This window comes from Engystomops pustulosus, chromosome 10 (genome assembly GCF_040894005.1).
Source record: "Engystomops pustulosus chromosome 10, aEngPut4.maternal, whole genome shotgun sequence".
NCBI classification, from domain to species: Eukaryota; Metazoa; Chordata; class Amphibia; order Anura; family Leptodactylidae; genus Engystomops; species Engystomops pustulosus.
In genome coordinates this window covers 90,322,557-90,344,274 of record NC_092420.1, presented here as the reverse complement: position 1 = coordinate 90,344,274, position 21,718 = coordinate 90,322,557, and the positions used below count along the sequence as shown (strand labels likewise).

At 48.8% G+C, this 21,718-nt stretch overlaps 2 protein-coding genes across 5 annotated transcripts; one reads left to right on the top strand and one right to left on the bottom strand.

Annotated features, from left to right (window-relative positions):
* Positions 1-1,806: 1,806 nt before the first annotated feature.
* On the bottom strand, positions 1,807-17,532 carry BTBD19 (BTB domain containing 19). Of its 3 annotated transcripts, XM_072129128.1 has the most exons (8): positions 17,374-17,532; positions 15,092-15,311; positions 12,112-12,165; positions 5,586-5,645; positions 4,252-4,320; positions 2,433-2,564; positions 2,226-2,351; positions 1,807-2,150 (listed from the first exon to the last, which is right to left on the bottom strand). In XM_072129128.1, the coding sequence occupies exons 1-8, from the start codon at positions 17,466-17,468 to the stop codon at positions 2,016-2,018; spliced, it is 891 nt and encodes a 296-aa protein (XP_071985229.1). In that variant the 5' UTR covers positions 17,469-17,532; the 3' UTR covers positions 1,807-2,015. The 3 variants fall into 3 exon arrangements, with proteins under 3 accessions (XP_071985229.1, XP_071985230.1, XP_071985231.1); XM_072129129.1 differs by lacking the exon at positions 12,112-12,165; XM_072129130.1 differs by lacking the exons at positions 5,586-5,645; positions 12,112-12,165.
* DYNLT4 (dynein light chain Tctex-type 4) lies at positions 15,226-20,786 on the top strand. 2 transcript variants are annotated; one of them, XM_072129132.1, is made up of 2 exons: positions 15,226-15,386; positions 19,839-20,786. In XM_072129132.1, the coding sequence occupies exon 2, from the start codon at positions 19,848-19,850 to the stop codon at positions 20,538-20,540; it is 693 nt and encodes a 230-aa protein (XP_071985233.1). In that variant the 5' UTR covers positions 15,226-15,386; positions 19,839-19,847; the 3' UTR covers positions 20,541-20,786. The 2 variants fall into 2 exon arrangements, with proteins under 2 accessions (XP_071985233.1, XP_071985232.1); XM_072129131.1 differs by lacking the exon at positions 15,226-15,386 and adding an exon at positions 15,739-18,334.
* The last annotated feature ends 932 nt before the right edge of the window (positions 20,787-21,718 follow it).

Sequence of the window (21,718 nt, the reverse complement as noted above, 5' to 3'; positions counted from 1 at the left end):
TCCTCTGATCCCTCACATCCGCTCCCACATCCTCACATCCTCCTCGCCCTGAAACAGAGGGGATAATGGCAGAGAAGGACGAGAGAGCCCCCACCTGTCAGGGAACACAAAACAAGGACCACATTTATTAAAGTGTTACGGCTGCTGTGTCCGACAAGACAGAAAAATTCTGCCCCACATTTATTACTCACATGCGCCACAATTTTGCAGCATGAACAAAGTGCACCAAAAATTGGTGACACTTCCAGAGCAGTGCAGGGGGGCGCCAGATTCATGAAGGCCAGGCGCCAATATTCAATAACCTGCCACCCCCTGCACACTCCACAGGCAAACACTTGTGTGACATCGTCCTGTCCAGTTATGAATCATTACTGATCCACGTGAATCCATTTCTTCTGCTGAAAAGGAGCAGATAATAGGTAGAAATGATCCCTATAAGGATCTGTGGGTGGTGACCACAGACCATTTCTCTCTTTTGATCACTTTTGCATCTTGACATTGCTCTCACCCCTAGAGGTGCAGTCTACAACCCACAGAATTAGATCAGATAGTGCAACATGTCCAGTATGGCACATCAATACAAGCTATGACAAGAATCTGTGACTGTCAGCTCAGGGTCCAGAGAAATGGAAGAGGAGCAGATACCAGGAGACAGGCCAATTCACCAGGAGACAGGTCAATACACCAGGAGACATGGAGGATATACCAGGAGACAGGCAAGTACACCAGGAGACATGGAGAGGGGGCAGATACCAGGAGACAGGTCAGTACACCAGGAGACATGGAGGATATACCAGGAGACATGGAGAGGGGGCAGATACCAGGAGACAGGTCAGTACACCAGGAGACATGGAGGATATACCAGGAGACATGCCAGTACACCAGGAGACATGGAGGATATACCAGGAGACATGCCAGTACACCAGGAGGCATGGAGAAGGGGCATATACCAGAAGACATGCCAGTACACCAGGAGACATGGAGAGGGGGCAGATACCAGGAGACAGGTCAGTACACCAGGAGACATGGAGGATATACCAGGAGACATGGAGAGGGGGCAGATACCAGGAGACAGGTCAGTACACCAGGAGACATGGAGGATATACCAGAAGACATGCCAGTACACCAGGAGACATGGAGGATATACCAGGAGACATGCCAGTACACCAGGAGGCATGGAGAAGGGGCAGATACCAGGAGACAGGCCAGTACACCAGGAGGCATGGAGAAGGGGCAGATACCAGGAGACAGGCCAGTACACCAGGAGACATGGAGGAGGAGCAGATACCAGGAGACATGGAGAGGGGGCAGATACTAGGATACATGGAGAGGGAGCAGATACCAGGAGACATTGAGAGGGGGCAGATACCAGGAGACATTGAGAGGGTGCAGATACCAGGAGACATGGAGGAGGAGCAGGTACCAGGAGACATGGAGGGTAAGCAGGACAACAACCGAGCAGGAGGACCACTACCAAAGAGGAGCAGGTAGAGCCCTGCACAGAGAGCCTCAGCAGCCACTGATATCCATGAGGGAGGTATCAGGACCTCCACCACTTAGTGTTCTGCTTACAGCCCAACATCGTGCAGGGGGATCGGCTGTTGCCAGAGAAAACCAAGACCGTGAGATTGGACATCGGCATCTTGTGCTCTTCGTGGAGGAGAGCAGACACCATGTGTGACCAGACCCTTACCGCTGTCCCTGGACTCTCAGCCCCCCCCCCCCCGAGTCACTGATCTCATCCATTATAAATCGTTATCACTGTGATGTCATCGTGGCCTCAATGACGGAGCAGACGTTCCCGTTATGTTTTCATGATTATTATAACACAAACATGAGATCTGCCTGTGGATGATATAAGGTGCATTGTCCTGGTAATATTATAATCAGACCTGTGGGGGGCCTGGTCAGAGTTGACACCCTGTTCTTGGCGACATCACCCAAGTGCTCCGTCCCCCTACACCCGTTTGTGACAGATGACACTTTCTTCCTTGTTGAGTCCCAAGAGCTGACGATCATTTAGCTGGAGGGTCCAAGTAGAGGTGGTGCTCTCTCGGCAGCGTCCCCTTCCTCCGCTGGTAATGATGGGGGTTGGAGTCGCTAACCTTCTTCAGGGCGTGAAACTTCCAGGCCTGAGCGATCTGGATCTCCTGATAATGATAAGAAACAGTCAGAAGTCTGAGGTCATAACTTAGGATGAGACAGGCCCTGCCCGAGGCGCTCACCGGGATCAGCTCATCTTTGGCGTTTTCCCGCTCCAGCGTTGTGAGCTCGTCAGGTGACAGGAGGACAAGCCGCAGATCCCGCACCACATCCTGAGCGACCACCGACACCGGGACATCCAGCACCGCCTTACAGGATGAACATAGAGTTATATACAATCAGTGAGGCGCGAGGCACAGGTATAACCTCATGTCACCAGGGGACCTTACGGAGCTGACATACGCCCATTCCCGCACCGCCTGGATAAGGGGGACCTCATCAATCGCCAGATGATCGCTCTGCAGAATACTGACAAGTCCCAGGTCAGAGAGTTCCCGAAAACTCTGTGTCTTAATGATTTCCTGTGCGGATGACAAGAGGTCAGCGCTGAGAACACGAATCCAATCATAAGATGTCCCGCACACATCCTGTTTATACAAACCCCACCCAGGAGACAGAAGACCCCCGACCCACATCATCATCCAATTACATCACTGGCCACCATATCCTTCTGCAGCTACAACAAGCTCCTACCTCAAGTGTAAGGGTAGTCACAGCCCCGCCCCCTGCCTGTATATCAGGTGAAAGGGGTAGTCATAGCCCCGCCCCCTGTCTGTATATCCTGTGTGAGAAGTAGTCACAGACCCGCCCCCTGTCTGTATATCCTGTGTGAGAAGTAGTCACAGCCCAGCCCACTGCCTGTATATCCTGTGTGAGATGTAGACACAGCCCCGCCCCCTGAATGTATATCCTGTGTGAGAAGTAGTCACAGACCCGCCCCCTGCCTGTATATCCAGTGTGAGAAGTAGTCACAGCCCAGCCCACTGCCTGTATATCCTGTGTGAGATGTAGTCACAGCCCCGCCCCCTGAATGTATATCCTGTGTAAGAGGTAGTCACAGCCCCGCCCCCTGCCTGTATATCCTGTGTGAAAAGTAGTCACAGCCCAGCCCCCTGCCTGTATATCCTGTGTAAGAGGTAGTCACAGCCCCGCCCCCTGCCTGTATATCCTGTGTGAAAAGTAGTCACAGCCCAGCCCCACGCCTGTATATCCTGTGTGCGAAGTAGTCACAGCCCCACCCCCTGCCTGTATATCCTGTGTGAGAGGCAGTCACAGCCCCACCACCTGCCTGTATATCCTGTGTGAGAGGTAGTCACAGCCCCGCCCCCTGCCTGTATATCCTGTGTGAGAGGTAGTCACAGCCCCTCCCCCTGCCTGTATATCCTGTGTGATAGGTAGTCACAGCCCCACCCCTTGTCTGTATATCCTGTGTGAGAGGTAGTCACAGCCCCACCCCCTGCCTGTATATCCTGTGTGAGAGGTAGTCACAGCCCCACCCCCTGTCTGTATATCCTGTGTGAGAGGGAGTCACAGCCCCTCCCCCTGCCTGTATATCCTGTGTGAGAGGTAGTCACAGCCCCTCCCCCTGCCTGTATATCCTGTGTGAGAGGTAGTCACAGCCCCGCCCCCTGCCTGTATATCCTGTGTGAGAGGAAGTTACAGCTCTACCTCCTGCTGATGACATCACTGATATTATATCATAGTCAAGGATTAAGCGCTACGGATTGTTATATGGAGGCTGATCCTTATAGTGTCTTATGAGGTGGATGTGGCGCAGTATAATGTGGAGCCTCCATCTTGTGGCCTTCTCTATGACACAACTAATCACTAGCCTGAGGCATCTGCACCAGAACAAAATGGCCGCCATCTGCAGCTAATTGTTCCTTTATGTGACAAATAATACAATAAACCCAGGCTGTTTTCTTTCAGTTTTTTTTCCTTTCTATTTGCCGCTCGTGTTGTGGCTTTAAATATCGTTCACCCGGCAGATGTGAGTCGCCCGGCCTGACCCTAGAACACAATGAGACCCGACAAGAAGACAATAGGAGGGGGAGGAGGCCTAACAGATCCCTCACAGCCTGAGCTAAAGTGATAGGCCTGACCTCTAGCCTTATCCCTCACATTAAAAGAGAGCCAGGAATACTCCACAGCTGCAGAACGGGAGCGCTACATGTGAACTGCGCCCTAGTAGCCCCTCAGGTCACTTACCTGCGTATAAAGCTCTATAAACCCCAGGCACTTCTGACGCATGTCGCCCTGACCATAAGTGACTGCAGCCTGAAATACAACGAGAACACGTATGAGACTTGGATACATCAAAAATATCAACATGTCGGCTCCCCACCCCCGCCGTGACAATGGCGACCATTCACACGACTGTCCACATCTTTCTCTAGACGTGTCAGTTTTCACTGCAGTTCTGAAATTATATGTATGAATAAAACAAAAAGCTGCCCCCACAGCAAAGGATTGTGGGAGGACAGACATGGTGATACTTCTGTGGCGGAGATGTATTGGGGCTCCACCGCCGCAGTTTACAATATCTGGTAGAATTATTTTATTACATGGGAGCTGCAAGCTCCAGTACAGGGACAGGATAGGATTAGATACAAAGCTCAGCAGACCGTATCACACAGGATAGGATTAGATACAAAGCTCAGCAGACCGTATCACACAGGATAGGATTAGATACACAGCTCAGCAGACAGAATCACACAGGATAGGATTAGATACACAGCTCAGCAGACAGTATCACAAGGATAGGATCAGATACACATCTCAGCAGACAGTATCACACAGTATAGGATTAGATACACATCTCTGCAGACAGTGTCACACAGGATAGGATTAGATACACAGCTCAGCAGACAGTATCACACAGTATAGGATTAGATACACAGCTCTGCAGACAGTATCACACAGGATAGGATTATATACACAGCTCAGCAGACAGTATCACACAGGATGGGATTAGATACACAGCTCAGCAGACAGTATCACACAGTATAGGATTAGATACACAGCTCTGCAGACAGTATCACACAGGATAGGATTAGATACACACTTCTGCAGACAGTATCACACAGGATAGGATGAGATGAACAGCTCAGCAGACAGTATCACACAGTATAGGATTAGATACACAGCTCTGCAGACAGTATCACACAGGATAGGATTAGATACACAGCTCAGCAGACAGTATCACACAGGATGGGATTAGATACACAGCTCAGCAGACAGTATCACACAGTATAGGATTAGATACACAGCTCTGCAGACAGTATCACACAGTATAGGATTAGATACACACTTCTGCAGACAGTATCACACAGTATAGGATTAGATACACAGATCTGCAGACAGTATCACATACAATAGGATGGAATACAACAATCAGAAAATTTGACTTTGCACTGGATCTCAGCCACTGATCTTGTATCTTGGATGTATGGAGCCCCTGGGTGTGAGATGATCTGCAGCAGAATTCTTTATCACCCCCATCCCCACCATGTGATACAGGTCGGGGGTCATCCATCTTCTACCTGTAGAGCCTCACAGGCCAGCTCCACCGTCAGCGTCTGACCGATGAAATCCACACAGAGCTGGGAAAGGACAGAAGACAAGAGTGAGAGGTCAGGGTACACCCCTCATCATCCACCACTGCGGCCATGGAAAGTACAGTTACCCCCCACCCCCCATGCTGTTATAAAGGGGGGAGGCTTGATACACAGGTGATTTAAGTCACACAGAGATGTCTGAACTGTACAAAGACACAAAATACAGACCCACCACTAGGGGGAGCTCACTACATACAGATTATACACCATCACTAGGGGAAGCTCACTACATACAGATTATAAATCACCACTAGGGGGAGCTCACTACATACAGATTATACACCATCACTAGGGGAAGCTCACTACATACAGATTATACATCACCACTAGGGGGAGCTCACTACATACAGATTATACACCATCACTAGGGGAAGCTCACTACACACAGATTATACACCATCACTAGGAGGAGATCACTACATACAGATTATACACCACCACTAGGGGGAGCTCACTACATACAGATTATACACCACCACTAGGGGAGGCTCACTACATACAAATTATACACCATCACTAGGGGAGGCTCACTACATACAAATTATACACTCACCGGCCACTTTATTAGGTCCACCATGCTAGTAACGGGTTGGACCCCCTTTTGCCTTCAGAACTGCCTCAATTCTTCGTGGCATAGATTCAACAAGGTGCTGGAAGCTCCTCAGAGATTTTGGTCCATATTGACATGATGGCATCACACAGTTGCCGCAGATTTGTCGGCTGCACATCCATGATGCAAATCTCCCGTTCCACCACATCCCAAAGATGCTCTATTGGATTGAGATCTGGTGACTGTGGAGGCCATTTGTGTCCAGTGACCTCATTGTCATGTTCAAGAAACCAGTCTGAGATGCTTCCAGCTTTATGACATGGCGCATTATCCTGCTGAAAGTAGCTATCAGATGTTACAGGGTACATTGTGCTCATAAAGGGATGGACATGGGCAGCAACAATACTCAGGTAGGCTGTGGCGTTGTACCAAGGGGCCCAAAGACACCATGACACCACCACCACCAGCCTGAGCCGCTGATACAAGGCAGGATGGATCCATGACACCACCACCACCAGCCTGACCCGCTGATACAAGGCAGGATGGATCCATGACACCACCACCACCAGCCTGAGCCGCTGATACAAGGCAGGATGGATCCATGACACCACCACCACCAGCCTGACCCGCTGATACAAGGCAGGATGGATCCATGCTTTCATGTTGTTGACGCCAAATTCTGACCCTACCATCCGAATGTCGCAGCAGAAATCGAGACTCATCAGAGCAGGCAACGTTTTTCCAATCTTCTACTGTCCAATTTCGATGAGCTTGTGCAAATTGTAGCCTCAGTTTCCTGTTCTTAGCTGAATGGAGTGGCACCCGGTGTGGTCTTCTGCTGCTGTAGCCCATCTGCCTCAAAGTTCGATGTACTGTGCGTTCAGAGATGCTCTTCTGCCTACCTTGGTTGTAACGGGTGGCGATTTGAGTCACTGTTGCCTTTCTATCAGCTCGAACCAGTCTGCCCATTCTCCTCTGACATCAACAAGGCATTTCCGCCCACAGAACTGCCGCTCACTGGATGTTTTTTCTTTTTCAGACCATTCTCTGTAAACCCTAGAGATGGTTGTGCGTGAAAATCCCAGTAGATCAGCAGTTTCTGAAATACTCAGACCATCCCTTCTGGCACCAACAACCATGCCACGTTCAAAGGCCACAAATCACCTTTCTTCCCCATACTGATGCTCGGTTTGAACTGCAGGAGATTGTCTTGACCATGTCTACATGCCTAAATGCACTGAGTTGCCGCCATGTGATTGGCTGATTAGAAATTAAGTGTTAACGAGCAGTTGGACAGGTGTACCTAATAAAGTGGCCGGTGAGTGTACATCACCACTAGGAGGAGCTCACTACATACAGATTATACAGCCATCACTAGGAGGAGCTTACTACATACATATTATACATCACCACTAGGAGGAGATCACTACATACAGATTATACACCACCACTAGGGGGAGCTCACTACATACAGATTATACACCATCACTAGGGGGAGCTCACTACATACAGATTATACACCACCACTAGGGGGAGATCACTACATACAGATTATACACCACCACTAGGGGGAGCTCACTACATACAGATTATACACCACCACTAGGGGGAGATCACTACATACAGATTATACAGTCACCACTAGAGGGAGATCACTACATACAGATTATACACCACCACTAGGGGGAGTTCACTACATACAGATTATACGCCACCACTAGGGGGAGCTCGCTACATACAGATTATACACCACCACCACTAGGGGGAGATCACTACATACAGATTATACACCACCACTAGGAGGAGATCACTACATACAGATTATACACCACCACTAGGGGGAGATCACTACATACAGATTATACACCACCACTAGGGGGGGCTCACTACATACACATTATACACCACCACTAGGGGGAGATCACTATATACAGATTATACACCACCACTAGGGGGAGATCACTACATACAGATTATACACCACCACTAGCGGGAGCTCACTACATACAGATTATACAGCCATCACTCGGGGGAGCTCACTACGTACAGATTATACAGCCACCACTAGGGGGAGCTCACTACATACACATTATACAGCCACCACTAGGGGGAGCTCAATACATACAGATTATACCCCACCACTAGGGGGAACTCACTACATACAGATTATACAGCCACCACTAGGGGGAGCTCACTACATACAGATTATACAGCCACCACTAGGGGGAGCTCAATACATACAGATTATACCCCACCACTAGGGGGAGCTCACTACATACAGCTTATACAGCCATCACTAGGGGGAGCTCACTACATACAGATTATACAGCCACCACTAGGGGGAACTCACTACATAGATTATATACCACCACTAGGGGGAGCTCACTACATACAGATTATACAGCCACCACTAGGGGGAGATCACTACATACAAATTATACAGCCACCACTAGGGGGAGATCACTACATACAGATTATACACCACCACTAGGGGGAGCTCACTACATAGATTATATACCACCACTAGGGGGAGCTCACTACATACAGATTATACAGCCACCACTAGGGGGTACTCACTACATAGATTATATACCACCACTAGGGGGAGCTCACTACATACAGATTATACAGCCACCACTAGGGGGAGATCACTACATACAAATTATACAGCCACCACTAGGGGGAGATCACTACATACAGATTATACACCACAACTAGAAGGAAATCACTACATACAGATTATACACCACCACTAGGAGGAGCTCACTACATACAGATTATACACCACCACTAGGGGGGAGATCACTACATACAGATTATACACCACCACTAGGGGGAGATCACTACATACAGACTATACACCACCACTAGGGGGAGATCACTACATACAGATTATACACCACCACTACTAGGGGGAGATCACTACATACAGACTATACACCACCACTAGGGGGAGATCACTACATACAGATTATACAGCCACCACTAGGGGGAGATCACTACATACAGATTATACACCACCACTAGGGGGAGCTCACTACATACAGATTATACACCACCACTAGGAGGAGCTCACTACATACAGATTATACACCACCACTAGGAGGAGCTCACTACATACAGATTATACACCACCACTAGGAGGAGCTCACTACATACAGATTATACACCACCACTAGGGGGAGATCACTACATACAGACTATACACCACCACTAGGAGGAGCTTACTACATACAAGGTTTTTCCCTGTTTCTCAAATATGTGGATATATTAGTGTTTTTCTGTCGGACACATCTCATTCTTGTGAGAATTTTGACTTTCGGATACAGACGCCGCGGACAGCTCTCCCATTTTACCTTTAATCCCTTAGCCTTTAAGGTTGGATAACCCCTTTCAGAGCCATCTGCCCCTTCTACCTCTCCCGTGGGTATCCCAGGTCCTGGAAGAGACGATCTATGTATGTGATGTATTATGTTAGATGTAACTTGTGTAGATACATTGTGAGGGGCTGTTTCTGACTGGCTGCTCCCCTGGAAAGTGCCAGAGACAAAGGTGGCCTCTGCCCCAGGTCCAGGGTCTGTTCTCCTACAGATGTAGGGTCTTGGGTCTTGTGCGGAGGGGATCTACCCCCAGCAGCCTCATCATGTCTGGATGACCCCTCCCCCACACTGTATATACAACCACCGCTATACTCCCTAGACTACTGCTCCCTGGAATCAGCCATTTCACATTGACTCTCACTGGTCCGCGGAGACTGAGGAAGTATTCCCGCTCTATGGCTTCCAGTAAGGAAGTTGTACTGAGCAGGACGAGGGCTCATCCTCTGTAATGACAAGCAGCTGTGAGCAGAGGAAGTGATGATCTCATGGCAGGGAGACCCCTGACCCCTCATCCTTAATATCACATCAAAGCCTCTCAGACCTCGTGAGACATCCGGCGGAGCTGGGAATAGATCCTGCATGATGTCATGGCGGCCGCTGCTCCACATCTGCTCCGGGATCTGCTTATTGTGACGCCTCCTGCACAGTTTGTTATGTAAAAAGAAACTGGAGGAAATGTCCAGGGACAATGACATCCCCTCCGAGGGCGCTGCTGGTGAGCGGTCATACACAGCCAGACCCCCGCACATAGGAGGGGCCGCACCCCCCCTCCCCCCATCATTTGTATGGGATAAGGAAGTATCTGACACAAACAGCAATTCTCTATGACACTGATGGCAAACCTATTAGAGACCGAGTGCCCAAACAACAACTAGTACCCACTTCTTTATTGCAAAGTGCCAACATGGCAATTTCAGTAATTTCAGTAATAACTTATAGCTCCCTGCTTTCAATCGTATCAGCGTCCTGATGACACTGATACAGTAGAAAGAAATTCTGGTATCATTTTAGCTTTCCTCCAGGGTCCTCTGATCAATAAGAAACACAAGGCCTGGATTTGTAGCTCTAATGGTCACCCAGTTGTGTCCACACCATCTCTCTCCTCCTGTAGTCTCAGGTCCAGGATGTGTTTGAAAATAGAACAAAGAACAGAATATTCTGGGTTTCCTTGGACTGCAGGCGGAGGCCATGAGTCTTGTATAGCAAACTCGGGGCTAGGGTAACAGCCTGGGTGCCCACAGAGATCGCCCTAAGTGCCACCTTTGGCACCCATGTCATAGGTTCGCCACCACTGCATGTGATAGGGGTATTATATAATATAATCTATACCCTGTACTCATCCTGAAGTACATCCTGTATTATACTCCAGAGCTGCACTCACTATTCTGCTGCTGGTGCAGTCACTATGTACATACATGACATTACTTATCCTGTACTGATCCTGAGTTACATCCTGTATTATACCCCAGAGCTGCACTCACTATTCTGCTGCTGGTGCAGTCACTGTGTACATACATGACATTACTTATCCTGTACTGATCCTGAGTTACATCCTGTATTATACCCCAGAGCTGCACTCACTATTCTGCTGCTGGTGCAGTCCCTGTGTATATACATGACATTACTTATCCTGTACTGATCCTGAGTTACATCCTGTATTATACTCCAGAGCTGCACTCACTATTCTGCTGCTGGTGCAGTCACTGTGTACATACAGGACATTACTTATCCTGTACTGATCCTGAGTTACATCCTGTATTATACCCCAGAGCTGCACTCACTATTCTGCTGCTGGTGCAGTCACTGTGTACATACATGACATTACTTATCCTGTACTGATCCTGAGTTACATCCTGTGTTATACCCCAGAGCTGCACTCACTATTCTGCTGCTGGTGCAGTCACTGTGTATATACATGACATTACTTATCCTGTACTGATCCTGAGTTACATCCTGTATTATACTCCAGAGCTGCACTCACTATTCTGCTGCTGGTGCAGTCACTGTACATACATGACACTACTTATCCTGTACTAATCCTGAGTTACATCCTGTATTATACTCCAGAGCTGCACTCACTATTCTGCTGCTGGTGCAGTCACTGTGTACATACATGACATTACTTATCCTGTACTGATCCTGAGTTACATCATGTATTATACTCCAGAGCTGCACTCCCTATTCTGCTGCTGGTGCAGTCACTGTGTACATATATGACATTACTTATCCTGTACTGATCCTGCGTTACATCCTGTATTATACTCCAGAGCTGCACTCACTATTCTGCTGGTAGTGCAGTAAAGGTGTACATACATGATATTACTTATCCTGTACTGATCCTGAGTTACATCCTGTATGATACCCCAGAGCTGCACTCACTATTCTGCTGCTGGTGCAGTCACTGTGTACATACATGACATTACTTATCTTGTATTATACCCCAGAGCTGCACTCACTATTGATACTTGATGCTATTACTATGATACTTTAACAGTATGAATGCTTTGATCGGAAGTGTTACCTTTCTCAGCTCGGTGAGGCCATACTCCACCGCCGCGGTGAGAACTTCCAATACCTAAGTGAGAGAAAGGGTTAATCACTATGTGAGATAATTTGGTGGCTAAGAACCTGCAATCACCGGTGTGGCCCGCTGGGTCATGGCTCGCCTCTGATCCAGACCAGATTCCTCCATATGACCTCATATGAAAACGGGTCAGGGGTCACCTCCTTTTAGATATAGCACTAGCTCCGCCCATCACGCACATTAGGTGATATCACTCAGAGATTGTGGAATGACCTCCTTCTTGTGTAACCCCTGGTGTGAGGATGATGCTGCAACGGCTTCCTAAATGTGACCCCTATAACCATCAGGGACAGTCCCACCCTATTGTCTGAGAAAGCTTTTCCGGGACAGGTGTAACATTGTAACAACATTGTACAAGTTCATGGGGTGACGATAGTGGAACTGCTCCATCCCCGGCAGCCGCCACTTCCTGCTCTGTCACATCAAAGAAACACGAGGTCAGCGCCAATCTCTGCGTCCCGGACCCTCCATAACGCATTCTCCTCACCAAAGGTTACACTCATCCTGAGCTCCCTGGTTCATGAACAGATTAACAGAACCACAGTAATGACCGACACAGGAGGAGAGAGGAGAAGGGAAGAAGCACTAGTGTAACTAAGAACTAAGTGACTGAGGATGCTGGGAGTTGTAGTGCACAGTCACAGACACAACAGCATCCATACACTGCAGGATCCTTGGGGGTCTCAAAGGTAAGGAAAGACTGGAAAATACAATGAGTCCTAAAAGGTCACCCCTCCTCCATTTTATAGGATGAACCAGACAATTTGAATTGGATTATCAATCCCTGAGATTAAAGAATGAAAAGTCGCCAAATCCCACCTGAGGACACATCCCAGTGCATTCGGAGAAGCTACAATCCAATAATGTGAATCCATATATCACAGTCCCGCTGCTACTAACAACATACACAAAGGTCTGATTACACATCCCACCAGGGACAATACATAACACTGGCTGTAAAGAGCACAGAGCTCAGCAGTGTGAGGTCTGATTACACATCTTTCCAGGGACAATACATAACACTGGCTGCAGAGAGCACAGAGCACATCAGTGTGAGGTCTGATTACACATCTCTCCAGGGACAATACATAACACTGGCTGCAGAGAGCACAGAGCACAGCTGTGTGAGGTCTGATTACACATCTATCCAGGGACAATACATAACACTGGCTGCAGAGAGCACAGAGCACATCAGTGTGAGGTCTGATTACACATCTCTCCAGGGACAATACATAACACTGGCTGCAGAGAGCACAGGGCACAGCAGTGTGAGGTCTGATTACACATCTTTCCAGGGACAATACATAACACTGGCTGCAGAGAGCAAAGAGCACAGCAGTGTGAGGTATGATTACACAACTCTCCATGGATATTATATAACACTGGTTGCAGAGAGCACAGAGCACATAAGTGTGAGGTCTGATTACACATCTCTCCAGGGACAATACATAACACTGGCTGCAGAGAGCACAGAGCACAGCAGTGTGAGGTCTGATTACACATCTATCCAGGGACAATACAGAACACTGGCTGCAGAGAGCACAGAGCACATCAGTGTGAGGTCTGATTACACCTCTCTCCAGGGACAATACATAACACTGGCTGCAGAGAGCACAGAGCACAGCAGTGTGAGGTCTGATTACACATCTCTCCAGGGATAATACATAACACTGGCTGCAGAGAGCAAAGAGCACAGCAGTGTGAGGTATGATTACACAACTCTCCATGGATATTACATAACACTGGCTGCAGAGAGCACAGAGCACATAAGTGTGAGGTCTGATTACACATCTCTCCAGGGACAATACATAACACTGGCTGCAGAGAGCACAGAGCACAGCAGTGTGAGGTCTGATTACACATCTCTCCAGGGACAATACATAACACTGGCTGCAGAGAGCACAGAGCACAGCAGTGTGAGGTCTGATTACACATCTCTCCAGGGATAATACATAACACTGGCTGCAGAGAGCAAAGAGCACAGCAGTGTGAGGTATGATTACACAACTCTCCATGGATATTACATAACACTGGCTGCAGAGAGCACAGAGCACATAAGTGTGAGGTCTGATTACACATCTCTCCAGGGACAATACATAACACTGGCTGCAGAGAGCACAGAGCACAGCAGTGTGAGGTCTGATTACACATCTATCCAGGGACAATACATAACACTGGCTGCTGATAGCACAGAGCACATCAGTGTGAGGTCTGATTACACATCTCTCCAGGGACAATACCTAGCACTGGCTGCAGAGAGCACAGAGCACAGCAGTGTCAGGTCTGATTACACCTCTGTCCAGGGACAATACATAACACTGGCTGCAGAGAGCACAGCAGTGTGAGGTCTGATTACACATCTTTCCAGGGACAATACATAACAATGGCTGCAGAGAGCAAAGAGCACAGCAGTGTGAGGTCTGATTACACATCTCTCCAGGGACAATACATAACACTGGCTGCAGAGAGCACAGAGCACAGCAGTGTGAGGGCTGATTACACATCTCTCCAGGGACAATACATAACACTGGCTGCAGAGAGCACAGAGCACAGCAGTGTGAGGTCTGATTACACATCTCTCCAGGGACAATACATAACACTGGCTGCAGAGAGCACAGAGCACATCAGTGTGAGGTCTGATTACACATCTCTCCAGGGACAATACATAACACTGGCTGCAGACAGCACAGAGCACAGCAGTGTGAGGTCTGATTACACATCTCTCCAGGGACAATACATAACACTGGCTGCTGAGAGCACAAAGCACAGCAGTGTGAGGACACAAAGGTATGATTACACATCTCTGCAGTAATAATGGTGACACCTGCCGGCAGGTTCCTTTTCACCCTGTGCTTGCCATCCTGCTCGCATATGAGGGGCCGTCACAGTGGCATCAGTGTGGTTCTGGAATACTCACTATGACACTGTCCAGGGTCACGCTGTTGGTGTAGATAAATTCTATGACGGCCAGAAAGACCTCAGGCTGCACATCTGCCAGGATGAAGGGGACCTGCATCTCCTTGGGCGTCTGCGGCTGGCGGCTGAACATGCGCTGGAACACCTTACAGCGGCACATGAGGATACAGCGATGAGCGTGGACCACCTGCCGCTGCTTGCCCACCACGAAGGAGACGTCACTGGAGAACAAAGAGGGGACAATGAGACCCCATCCGCACACTGTATCTAGGCCTATCCTATGTGACACTGCCTGAGTTGTGTATCTAATCCTTTTGTGTTATACAGTCTTTAGAGCTGTGTATCTAATTCTATCCTGTGTGATACTGTCTGCTGAGCTGTGTATCTAATTCTATCCTATGTGATACTGTCTGCTGAGCTGTGTATCTAATCCTATCATGTGTGATACTGTCTGCTGAGCTGTGTATCTAATCCCATCCTGTGTGATACTGTCTGCTGAGCTGTGTATCTAATCCCATCCTGTGTGATACTGTCTGCTGAGCTGTGTATCTAATCCTATCCTGTGTGATACTGTCTGCTGAGCTGTGTATCTAATCCTATACTGTGTGATACTGTCTGCTGAGCTGTGTATCTAATCCTATCATGTGTGATACTGTCTGCTGAGCTGTGTATCTGATCCTATCATGTGTGATACTGTCTGCTGAGTTGTGTATCTAATCCTATCCTGTGTGATACTGTCTGCTGTGCTCTGTATCTAATCTTATGTGTGACACTGTCTGCTGAGCTGTGTATCTAATCCCATTCTGTGTGATACTGTCTGCTGGGCTGTGTATCTAATCCTGTCCTGTGTGATACTGTCTGCTGAGCTGTGTATCTAATCCCATCCTGTGTGATACTGTCTGCTGAGCTGTGTATCTAATCCTAGCTATCGCGTGTGATGCAGCCTGCTTTGCCACTGTATCTAATCCAGTTTTGGGAACATGAGAGATAAGACGCAGGCGGCGGTGACTTGTACCATGAGCCGTAGTTAATAATTCCTGAGATTCCGCTGGGGATATGATATTATCAGATTATTATTAAATATTAACAGAATAGATGGCAGAGAACATCCACACGGCATCCACTCAGGGGTGATCCCCCACACACTGTGTGACAATGTTATCTGTAACTGGGAAAGCTGGGTGACACAATTACACCCTCAGGCTGGAGTCTGCACTCAGCTTTCCCAAATTAGTTAGGTGTATAAGTATTGGGAATTTTCTGGGATTTTGGAATGGGGGGGGGGGTTCTTTTCCCTCCCATTGTTTAACCCCTGCAGTCCCGGAGGCTGCTGCAGCCAGTCTTTCTATCAGCAGCAGTTAGGACACACTGGGGGACATTTACTATGGCGTTTCCGCCAGTTTTGTGGCGCTCTCACCACATGTTCTGCTCTCCGACCTATTTATTAGCTGTCGGGGACAGAAAAAATGCCTTTTTCCGTCTGCTCCGACTCTTCTCCGAAAAGGGGCGTGGCTTTGGCGGAGTGGAAACTCAGACAGAATTACTATGTGTCGCAGCCCTTTTTGGGCGGTGTAAACTGACGGAAAGTAGACCAAAAGAAAACTGGTCTAGCAGGGACTGTTGGACACATTTCTGATGCTCGGGACAGATTTTGTCCCAGGGACAGAAAATAGTCTCGGCGCCAGAAATGTCTCTGACAGCTCTACAATATTAAATGTGTGTCTTCTTACCGAGAGCAGGTCGGTAACAAAGCCAATGCAGACACCGACACTGTAAGTAAATGTCCCCCACTGTGCCGAAACCACAGCAAGAGCAACACAGGAGGAAGCGGAGGTGAACAGGAGGTGATTAACCCTCTCATCACCTGCCTTTAATTGTTAATAACTAGACTTGACGACCCCTTGACTTTTGAAACATAAAGGGGCACAATCCCCTCCACTGTTACTTGTCACGGATGTCTGATGAGAAAAGACAGGCTGGGGCGCTCCACTGACACCATTCCCTGCAGAGTTTAATGGACCCGAATGTGGGAGGAGCTTCCCAGTGCTCACTGTTGCCCCTGCTGGTGGCACACTGACAAGGGAATTATAAGTGCGGCCACAGGGAGCCCCCGAATATGGCGGCTCCAGCAACACCGCCCGCATAATACAGCAGCCCTCCCCCAGCACTGATTGCGGCCTGCACTGTCCTACCGCCCCCAACCTGCACTGCCCCCTGCCGCCCCCCTACCTGCACTGCCCCCTGCCGCCCACCTACCTACACTGCAGCCTGCCGCCCCCGTACCTGCACTGCGCATTGTTAATGAGGCCCCTCAGAGCGGCGGGAAGAGCAGAACCGTCCCCCTGCAGGAGGGAAGAGACCACCGGAGCCCGAGACATGGAGAAGAGAAGACCCCACAGAGGAGGAAACCCTGGAGGAGGAGGGAACCGGGGCGGGACACTGTATCTTAACCCAGCATGTGTGATACTGATGGCAGAGCTGTGTATCTAATCCAATCCTGTGTGATACTAACTTTTGAGCTGCGTATCTAAGCCTATCTTGTGTGATGCTAACTCCTGGGCTGTGCATCTAAGCCCAGCCTGTGTGATACTGTCTGCTGAGCAGTGTATCTAATCCTATCCTGTGTGATACTGTCTGCTGAGCTGTGTATCTAATCCTATCCTGTGTGATACTGACTGCTGAGCCGTGTATCTAATCCTATCCTGTGGGATACTGACTGTTGGGCTGTGTATCTAATCCTAACCTGTGTGATACTGTCTGCTGAGCTGTGTATCTAATCCTATCCTGTGTGATACTGACTGCTGAGCCGTGTATCTAATCCTATGCTGTGTGCTACAGTCCCCTGCCAGGGGGGTCATCTGCTGGTCATTTTTGGGGTGACACTGTAGTTTGCCTGACAGGAGGAGTCGGTTCCCAGCAGCACAGAGTATTTCAGGAGATACGTGCAGAGGTGACTATTGGTAAATGTTTCCCAATCATCCCCATCAGGGAGACAATGGCGGGTGCTGTGGCCATGGTGACCCTGTGCTGGCATCTGCTCCCTGGCAATGATTTACAGCGGCCGTAGGAATCATTCATGTGGGAATCGCGGGGCGAGCCTGGGCATGCTGCCGCCCCAGGGCCCTATAAGACTCAGCCTGGAGGGCACCAGAGCTGAGAGGAGACGCACACGTGTGCCACCCAGCTCCCGGGCACAAGCACCCGATTACCCCAAAGGTGACCGCAGCACCACCACCGACCACAGGTACAGGGGTATGGAGGGGGCAATAACCCATCTGCAACAGGATTAGATACACATTCAGCAGACAGTATCACACAGGATAGGATTAGATACACAGGTCAGCAGACAGTATCACATAGGATAGGATTAGATATACAGCTCAGCAGACAGTATCACACAGGGTAGGATTAGATACACAGCTCGGCAGACAGTATCACACAGGGTAGGATTAGATACACAGCTCTTCAGACAGTATCACACAGGATAGGATTAGATACACAGCGCAGTAGACAGTATCACACGGGATAGGATTAGATACACAGCTCAGCAGACAGTATCACACAGGATAGGATTAGATACACGTTCAGCAGACAGTATCACATAGGATAGGATTAGATACACAGCTCAGCAGACAGTATCACACAGGGTAGGATTAGATACACAGCTCAGCAGACAGTATCACACAGGGTAGGATTAGATACACAGCTCAGCAGACAGTATCACACAGGATAGGATTAGATACACGTTCAGCAGACAGTATGACATAGGATAGGATTAGCTACACAGCTCAGCAGACAGTATCACACAGGATAGGATTAGATACACAGCACAGCAGACAGTATCACACAGGGTAGGATTAGATACACAGCTCAGCAGACAGTATCACACAGGGTAGGATTAGATACACAGCTCAGCAGACAGTATCACACAGGGTAGGATTAGATACACAGCTCAGCAGACAGTATCACACAGGGTAGGATTAGATACACGTTCAGCAGACAGTATCACATAGGATAGGATTAGATACACAGCTCAGCAGACAGTATCACACAGGGTAGGATTAGATACACAGCTCAGCAGACAGTATCACACAGGGTAGGATTAGATACACAGCTCAGCAGACAGTATCACACAGGGTAGGATTAGATACACAGCTAAGCAGACAGTATCACACAGGATAGGATTAGATACACAGCTCAGCAGACAGTATCACACAGGATAGGATTAGATACACAGCTCAGCAGACAGTATCACACAGGATAGGATTAGATACACAGCTCAGCAGACAGTATCACACAGGATAGGATTAGATACACAGCTCAGCAGACAGTATCACACAGGGGCTCTCTTTGTGTCTCTGTAGTGACATCTGATGGTTAATCTCTTGGCTCCGGATCTTCTCTACAAATATTAGACATGTTGTAACTTGCTACATCTTATCTGCCGTTATGTTTCAATGACAGGGAAGTGTATCACAGGCTGTACACCTGTGCTATATACCCTCCTCTATATACCTCCCCCTGCTCTATACACTCCTCTATCCCCCCTCCCCCTCGCTGTATACCCTCCTCTACATACCGCCATCCCCACTGTATACCTCCATCTATACACCCCCCCTTCCCGCCTCCTTTTACCCTCCTCCATATACTGTACTACTTATATTTCCAGCATAGGAGACACAAGCCGTTTATGTCATGTTCTTATGGTGGTGCTGGTTCTGATGATGTATTTGTGGACCTCTTCTCAGGGCAGCACCATGGCTGACATCCCCCTGTCTCCATCTGAGGACATTGTGGTCCTGGCAGGCGCTGGTGATGCCCATTCCCGGTCAGGTCCTGTGTCGTGTCGTCGCCGCTCTCACTCCATAGAGATGCCCCCGCGGCAGCTGACTCGCCTCCGGAGCATCGATGAGCGGTCCGCTGTGCACTCGCGCCGCAGCTCGGTCGTCAGCAACATGAACGGCCCGTTCTCCCGCAGGAACTCTTTGTGCCCCATTGCCCTGAGCAAGCGGCTGTCCCTGGGGCCCTGGGCGCACTATGGACGGGTCAGCTTCTCAGGGCTCCCCCTCTACCAGCCCATAAAGGAGATTCAGTATGAAAACACCTACAAGATGGGCCCCGACCTGGACTGCAGGTTTAACCCCTGCAGGGCCCAGAAGATGCTGGAGACCATCCTGAGGACCTACCTGGCGGACACCAAGTACAACGCCCTCACCAGCGGGCAGCTGGCCCAGAACCTGTCAGAACTCATCCGCAGCAAACTCAAGGAGTCCAGCCCCAGCCGCTACAAGGTGGTCTGCAGCGTCCTCCTAGGCCAGATGTCCCACCAGGGGGTCAAGGTGTCCAGCCGCTCCCTGTGGGACCCCCACAATGATAGTTTTGCCTCTGCCTCGTATTCCAACACCACATTATTTGCAGTGGCCATGGTCCACGGGCTGTACCATGAGTGACCAGTAGGTGAGGTCAAGGGCCATCCCATTGTTAGTTACCCATAGCAATAGGTGCAGACATGTCTGACCATGCACCAAGTCCCTTGTACTAGAGATGGTGCGGAGGTCACTTGTCACCCATCTGCCATGACGCACCCTCCAGTCATGTTTGGAATGAGAGTACCTGGAGCCAGCACTTGGGGGGGACATGACCTTTGCCTTATGTTATGTTTAATGTTGGAATAAAGCTTCCGTCTCACTGGATGTTTGACTCAATTTGGGGGGAGGGGGGGGGGGGAATCCTCTGCCTAAATCCTGCCTAGTGAACGACAACTAATGACCAGCAGCCCCCCCCCCCCCTTAGTACTACATGTACCCCCCAGTATTATACAGACTTCCCATTGCTTCAGTACTGCATAATTTCCTCCAATTGAGCAGGGGGTGTGCGGTCCCGAATACTCTCACCCCTCATATCTACAATACACAGGATTAGAACAAGACAATTAACAAAGAGTTTCAGTACGGAGCCACCATTGTGTGACTTCAGGGCTCAGATTACACAAATCCTTCACTTTGATAAATCTAACAAAACAAATATATCTAACACCCCCCACCCCCAAACATGAACTACGGTTCTGTCTATTGGTTTTGTTTGGTATGTGGTCAAAGTGCACACAGGCACCAAAAATCATACAGCAATAGCACAGGCAGTCCCCGGGTTACGTACAAGATAGTTTCTGTAGGTTTGTTCTTAAGTTGAATTTGTATGCAAGTAGGAACTGCATATTTTATAACCCCAGACAGAATTTTTTTTTTGGTCTCTGACAATTGAAAGTTTGATTGTCATAAGAACCAGGATTTACGATAAAGCTTCATTGCAGATGCCTTTGGTAACTGTTACAGCGGATCATTGCAGCCTAGGGCTAAAGTACAGTAAATTACTAATATCCGGAGGTCTGTTTGTAACTAGGGGTTGTCAGTAAGTCGGGACCACCTGTACTGACCCACTATTCTGCCACTGGTGCAGTCACTGTGTACATACATGACATTACTTATCCTGTACTGATCCTGAGTTACTTCCTGTATTATACTCCAGAGCTGCACTCACTATTCTGCTGCTGGTGCAGTCACTGTGTACATACATGACATTACTTATCCTGTACTGATCCTGAGTTACATCTTGTATTATACTCCAGAGC